The 7,627-nt window shown below is 41.4% G+C and overlaps 1 protein-coding gene across 1 annotated transcript; it reads right to left on the bottom strand.

The window, feature by feature from the left end:
• Nucleotides 1-647: 647 nt before the first annotated feature.
• Nucleotides 648-6,933, bottom strand: LOC109237290. The gene is made up of 8 exons (XM_019403581.1): nt 6,850-6,933; nt 6,629-6,766; nt 5,077-5,262; nt 4,646-4,976; nt 4,232-4,558; nt 3,383-4,166; nt 1,896-3,231; nt 648-1,142 (listed from the first exon to the last, which is right to left on the bottom strand). The coding sequence occupies exons 1-8, from the start codon at nt 6,931-6,933 to the stop codon at nt 648-650; spliced, it is 3,681 nt and encodes a 1,226-aa protein (XP_019259126.1).
• Nucleotides 6,934-7,627: the final 694 nt, after the last annotated feature.

Raw genomic sequence — 7,627 nt, 5'->3', positions numbered from 1 at the left:
TATCCCACCTACCAAGTGGGATAAAATAGTCTATAATCCTAGGATTATAATCCCGGGATAATTTTGTCCGCTTACCAAATAGCCCTTTATTGCATTCTAGGCGCTATCGGTGGTGTACGGTTTCAGATTTTTATCACGTTTTTTTTAAGTGGAGAATATTTCACTTTTTCTCCGAAAACTCATAGACCAGTAGAAATTCTAAGGAGGGTACTTCACCTTTTCGACAAATTTACCTCGGATTGGCTACCTCAATTAAGTTCACGCAGGAACCACGAAGAGAATTACATTCTAAGTGCTCAACAGTCAAATAAAATTTTATAAAAGACAGAAATGTTGATACCCAAAGGTTATCACGCAACGATATCACGCAGCAACTGAAGGATGTAGCAAAGGAGAAAATAGGAGAAAAGAAGGGAAAAGAAGAGAAGAGGAAGTAGAAGAAGAGAGAAAGAGGGATCAGAAGAGAGATTTGGGACGAAATTTTCTTATATTCAATAATTGCTTTTCATCTATTACAATTCACTATTTAAAGCAAAAGGAATTGAAATGCAATGCTGAAAATCAAAAATAACAACTAACAAATTTTTCCGCCATTAACTAACTTTTCAAATTTCAACTAACACATTTGAAAAATCCTACTTGGCCTCCTACTCAGCTACCAAGTCAGCATTTCGTGTATCAATACCCTCATGTGGAAGAGCACCCTTGTCCTCAAGGGTGAAATCTGGAAAGTGAGTGCGAAGGGCAGAAACCAACTCCCATGTGGCATAAGAAGCATCAAGCTGAGACCATTTGACAAGGCATTGGGCAACAGCCTTGTTGCCCTTTTTTATTAAACGGCAAGCAAGGATAGCTTCAGGTACAGGACACAGATGGCTAGAAAGATCAATGATAGGAGGATGGATGATTTCAGAGGGGAGAGAGTGACAGAGTTTAAGCTGAGAAATGTGAAAGGTGGGGTGGATAAGAACCTCAGGGGGTACCAAGAGCTTATAAGCAATAGCACCAATCTTTTCAGCAATGGGATAAGGGCCAAAGTAACGGGGGGTGAGTTTGTGGTAAGGAGAACCGGCTAAAGTAGACTGTCGATAAGGTTGCAACTTAACAAACACCAGTCTCCAACATTGAAGTTTCTGCCAGACCTGTGAGCATCAGCCTGAGTCTTCATGCGTTGCTAAGCTCTATGCAAATGAAACTTGGCCATTTGAAGTTTGAATTCTCTGGTAAGTAAGATGTCCTCAATCGCAGGAGAGTCAATGTCACTAGGAAGGTAAGCAAGGTGTAAAGGTGGAGGATAACCGTAAAGGAGTTCAAAGGGGGATGTTTTAATGGAGGAGTGAGGGGTGGAATTGTACCACCACTCAGCTAATGGTAAGAACAAGGACCAATCTACAGGGGAGTCAGTACAGAAACACCTCAAATAAGTCTCAAGACACCTGTTGAGCACTTCACTTTCGCCATCAGTTTGAGGATGGTAAGCAGTGGAGGTCTGTAGTGTGATGCCTTGAGCTGTAAGGAACTCCTTCCAAAAGGACCTAATAAAGATAGGATCTGGATCACTGGTAATAGAAGCAGGGAACCCATATAGTTTAAAAATGTGGTCCAAAAAACGGGGACCAAAGTTTGGGCAGTATAGGGGTGAGTGAGGGCAAGGAAGTGGCCATACTTGGTTAATCGATCAACTATGACCCAAATGACATTCCTACCTTTGGACTTTGGTAGGCCCTCAATAAAATCCATAGTAATGTCAGTCCAAGTTAAAGAAGGAATGGGAAGAGGTTGAAGAAGACCAGGGGGGCTGAGGTATCATACTTGTTCCTTTGACATATGGTACAGTTGAGGATAAATGTGGCAATGTCCTTCCTGATGCCCTTCCAATAAAAATAGGAAAGTACCTTCCTGGTGGTAGCATCTAAGCCAGATTGGCCTCCAGTGGGAGTTGAATGCCATAAGGTGAGTAACTTAGTTCTGAGAGCAGTATTATTACCAATCACCAGTTTGCCCTTTCTTCTAAGTTGATGGTTGATCCATGTGAAGTTTTTCTGAGGAGCCTGTTGTAAGGATGAGATGAGGGAACTTAGCTGAGGATCAACAGACCAACTGGCCATGATTTCTTCCCATAATTCAGTAGAAACAGAAGAAACTAATAGGGTTATTAGTTCAGCACCTTGAACTCTAGATAAAGAATCAGCAGCGACATTTTCCCGGCCCTTCTTGTAGTGAATTTCAAAGTCAAAGGGCAAAAGCTTGGCTATCCATTTGATTTGGGCATCTGTGTGGATTTTCTGCTCAAGTAAATACTTCAAAGCTTTCTGATCAGTTCGTATAATAAAATGATGTCCCAGCAGATAATGAGACCATTTGCTAACAGCAAAAACAAGTGCCAACAGCTCCTTCTCATAGACAGAAAGAGCAGCATGCCTGGGGGCCAAGCCCTTGCTGATAAAGGATATAGGATGGCCTTCTTGCATGAGAACAGCTCCAATACCAGTGCCACTAGCATCAGTTTCAATCACAAAAGGGAGAGAATAGTTGGGTAAGGCTAGGACAGGAGCAGTAGTAAGGGCCTTCTTTAAAGCAATAAATGCCAGTTCAACACTAGGTGTCCATTTGAAATTGTCCTTCTTGAGTAGTTCAGTGAGAGGTTGACTAATAAGGCCATAGGATTTGATAAACTTTCTATAGTATCCAGCAAGACCAAGAAAACCTCTGAGTTGCTTCAAGGTGGTAGGCACAGGCCACTGTTGCACAGCCAATATTTTCTTTGGATCTGTTGCAACACCTGCAGCAGAGATAAAATGACCCAAATACTCAACCCTTGCTACTCCAAAAACACACTTAGAGTGTTTAGCTAATAAGCTATTAGACTGCATGACTTCAAATACTTGTTGAAGATGGTGGATATGATCCTGCAGATGCTTGCTATAAACCAAAATGTCATCAAAGAAGACCAATACAAACTTCCTTAAAAATTGTTGGAGTAGGTGATTCATAAGGCATTGAAAGGTAGAAGGGGCATTTGTCAAACCAAATGGCATGACAAGGTACTCATAATGGCCTGAATGAGTCTTGAAAGCAGTCTTTGGAATGTCCTCAGGTACCATCCTAATCTGATGATATCCGGATCCGAGATCAATTTTAGAGAAGACTGTAGCCTCAGTAAGCTCATCTAATAGATCATCAATGATAGGGATAGGAAATTTTTCCTTAACTGTGCACTGATTTAGTTCCCTATAGTCAACACACAGTCTCCATGATCTATCCTTTTTTCCCACTAGAACCACTGGTGAAGAAAAAAGGGCTATTGCTATATTGGATAACACCTTGTTGTAACATTTCCAACACAAGTTTTTCAATAATATCCTTCTTCATAGAAGAGTACCTGTAAGGCCTGATATTCACTGGTTTAGTCCCTTCCTGTAGCGGAATTCTATGATCAAAAACTCCCCTCTGAGGTGGTAAAGATGTTGGCTCCTTAAAAAGCAATTGATACTGGTCAAGCAATTTCTGAAGGGCCTCTGGCAATGGATCTTCAACAGGTAAGTGAAGTGCATTAAAATGAGGGTGACACTCCTCCAAAGTCCTAGGAGAAACCACTTCCAACATGAAGAACTGAGCCCCTGCACTACAGTTCCTATTGATAGCCTTAGAACTTGAAAGTTTACACTCCTCAGTAAAACCCCTCAATACATGGTGTTTACCCTGATAATCAAAGGACATAGTAAGCTCAGTGTAGTCCATAGTAATAGGACCTAATGTCTTCATCCATAGGGCCCCTAAAACCAAGTCATACTTCCCAACAGGAAAGACAATCAAATCTGAGGTATAAGTAGTCCCTTGCAACATCCATTGGAAACCCCTTACTACCCCAGAAGTAGCCTCCATAGTGTTGTTGCCCAAGCTGACATAGCCCAGTTTAGTTGGAGAGATGTGACACCCCAACCTATCTGCAGTCTCAGCATCAATGAGGTTGTGTGTACTGCCCCCATCTAACAATATTTGAATAGGCTTTTCATTGCTATACCCAATCACATGGATAGTTTGAGCCCCTTTAAGACCACTTAAAGCACATAAGGAGATTAAGGGAGGGTCTCCATCTGGTACATTCCATTCCTCAGTTGGTGAAGCTTCCTCTGGCTTCACATGATCCTCCTCCATCTCACATCCTGGGTAATCCAAATCCATAATGAACATCTGCTTAGGTAAGGAGCATTTATGCCTAGGGGTGTACTTATCATTGCAAAAGTAACATAATCCCTGAGCCCTTCTTGCTTGCATTCTGCTGGAGAAATCACTCTCCTAGTTTTGGAACTGGAGGTATTATTAGGGAGTAAGGCTGTTTTAGGGATAGTTGAGAGTTGTGAGTTAGGAGTTTTAGTGGCCTGCAACTCATAGGAAGGTTTCCTGTTAATATGTTGATAAGTTCCAGGAGATAGTTTCATGCTGCGAGCATTAGCTGCTAGGGTAGCTTCAGCAAGGCTAGCTAATCGATAGGTCTTTGAGAGAGTCTTAGGTTCATGCATCATAATAGGATGAACTAACTCCTCCTTCAATCCACCTAAGAAGCAAGATATTGCTTGATCTACTGATAGGCTACACTGTGAAACAAGCCTATCAAATGTAAATTAAAATTCCCTCACTGTACCAGTTTGTTTCAATTGTTTTAATTCGAGCATAGGATCAGCAAACTCATCCCCAAAGGTTTCAACCAATACAGCCAGATACTCCTCCCATTCAGGTAAGCCGGGTACACCTCTACACTTTAAAAAAGCTTGATGCCAAGCGAAAGCTTCATCATCTAAGTTCATAGCTACTAATCTTACTCGTTCATTAAGAGGAGTGTTGTCGATGTCAAAGTATTGCTCAATTCGATACAACCAATTTTTTAAGTTTTCACCATTAAAACGAGGAAATACCAGATTGTGATTACGATTATTAGCAGCATATTGAGGATTTGGACCCAAAAATACCCTGACCTGGTGCAATATTTTGAACTCGATCCGTAGATGTGGAACTTCCGTCCTTCATCTGTTGTTGCAAATGCATTCCGTTGAAGGAACTTTTCAGAGCACTGACCAATTGAACAAGTTCCATTTGCCTGCGATCCATGTCCTCCTTAAGTTCCTGGTGCATCTGATCCATACTAGCTCGTAAATCCAGTTGTTGAGCTGCTAAATCCTCATATTGCTCTTGAAGATTAGCAGCTGGAACACTTGGGATATCATCAATAGCTCGTCGAGGTCCCATCAAAATCGCAGGGCTCTGATACCAATTGATACCCAAAGGATATCATGCAGCAACTTAAGGATGTAGCAAAGGAGAAAAGAGGAGAAAAGAAGGGAAAAGAAGAGAAGAGGAAGTAGAAGAAGAGAGAAAGAGGGATCAGAAGAGAGATTTGGGACAAAATTTTCTTATATTCAATAATTGCTTTTCATCTATTACAATTCACTATTTAAAGCAAAAGGAATTGAAATGCAATGCTGAAAATCAAAAATAACAACTAACAAATTTTCCCGCCATTAACTAACTTTTCAAATTTCAACTAACACATTTGAAAAATCCTACTTGGCATCCTACTCAGCTACCAAGTCAGCATTTCGTGTATCAAACGTATACTATCTAGTAGGGATGTACAAACCTGTAGAGGTCAAAATCTGTTTCAGTACTTAGTGCAAAATAACATCAAGGAAAGAGTCAGTCGAGATCGACCAAGAGATATCAAGCTAAGGCTCGTGGTCAGGGTGTAAACAATGGTCGATGTCGAGCACCGCAAAAAGAGTTGTAATAGCCAGTTTATTAGAATAGGATATTAAAGAGAGTATTCCATTGGATATTATGTGCATATGTAGTATTAGGGTTTATGGGGTATGTCCCATAGAAATAGAAAAAACGTCAATGAATAAGGGCATGTAATATTCACTTGACAAGAACACTTTTCAGAAAAAGATTCTCTCTCTCTAGCAAAGATACAAACTTTACCTTTTTGTCAATATTCTTGCTCACATTATTCCATATTTTTCCATCAGATCCAACAATAGTCCGAACATTCTAGGATTTATCTATCACTAATCATTGCCAGGAGAAATAATCATCTAGTTCATTCATTATTGGGTGAATCGCTCCTCCTAGTTACTTAAATATCATTTATTGTTATTTATTGCTTACTCCTTCATTATTGCTCATACTTTTTGGAATATTAAATATATATTACTATCAATCTCCCACTAAATTAGTCACACATTATCCACACTTTCAAGATCCATATTTAGAGATATTATCATTAACTAGGTTTAACCCATCATTATATAAATACAATAGTTTAACCGAAAGTTATACTCTTTGGTCAAATAACTTGGCGCCGTCTGTGAGGATTTCTTAGTTAAATTTTTAGTTTCCTCTAGATCTATAATTAACACGGACTGCTAACTTAAAAAAAAGGGACAAGAACAAGATCTCCTTTCTTTGTATCCACATATCTAATATGGCAGGTAATAGAGAAGAAAGGACGAGAATAATGGGTGACCTCCCAACCAACCTCATGAACACCATCAATGAGAGTTCTGAAGTAGTGGACGAGGATCCAACGCCCAATGCCTCCCCTAGGCGAGGTGGATCACCCCTTTCTCACTATATCATCATAAAATCTCTCGGTAATGGAGCCTCCACATCCGTGGTGGAAGAGACGCCACCAGCAGTAAAAAGCTCCTTGAGGCTTGGCTAACTGGCACGCTAACCAGCGTCCTCCATAAGCCCGCCCAGGACACGGCTACAGAAAACGAAAGGACTTGCGTTATACCACTAGAGGCCGAGCAGCATGACCAGTTTCCTCCGACAACAGGTATTACTCACAATGTCGTTAACAGTGCAGGTGACGACACCCTCACAACCATTCTGAAAAGGATGGAGGAAATGGAGAACGAGAACAAAGCGCATCGGTATAAAATGAGAGAACACCAAGAAAGGGTCGATAAGATACCGGGCGCCCCAAAGCTCTTACCGAAGAGGGATGCTGCCCGATTTGTCAAACAACCATTTAGTGACCTTTAAAATGCCGCCCTATCTGAAAATATATGATGGCACGACCGACCCCGAAGACCATGTAACTCACTACGTCACCGCCATGAAAGGCAACAATCTCGCCAAGGAACAAGTATCCTCCATTTTGTTGAAAAAGTTCTGTGAGACCCTCACGGGAGGAGTATTAACATGGTATTTACAACTGCCTGCACGTTCCATCGAGACCTTCGAAGAAATGGCCGACAAGTTCGTAACGGCCCATGCCGGGGCCAAAAGGCCCGAAGCGAGAGTAAACGACATATTTGCCATTAAACAATCTCCGGGAGAGGGACTGAGGGACTTCCTCGCCCGTTTCAACCGGGTAAGAATGACCTTGCTGAATGTATCAGATAGGATGGTGGCTGCAGCTTTTCAGAACGGGCTGAGCAGAAATGGTTCGAGGGCGACGAGAAAGTTATTAAGTCAGCTTATGAGGTACCCCCTAAATACTTGGGATGAAATACACAACGCATATTGTGCCGAGGTCCGAGCAGAAGAGCACGACCTCAATGGGCCGACTCATCGGCTGACCTCGGTACAAGACGAATCCAGAAAAGATCGAAGAAATGAT

The sequence above is a fragment of the Nicotiana attenuata genome, unplaced genomic scaffold, assembly GCF_001879085.1.
Source record: "Nicotiana attenuata strain UT unplaced genomic scaffold, NIATTr2, whole genome shotgun sequence".
Lineage (NCBI taxonomy): Eukaryota > Viridiplantae > Streptophyta > Magnoliopsida > Solanales > Solanaceae > Nicotiana > Nicotiana attenuata.
The sequence above is the reverse complement of the archived record's forward strand: the minus strand, read 5'-3'. Positions and strand labels throughout refer to the sequence as shown.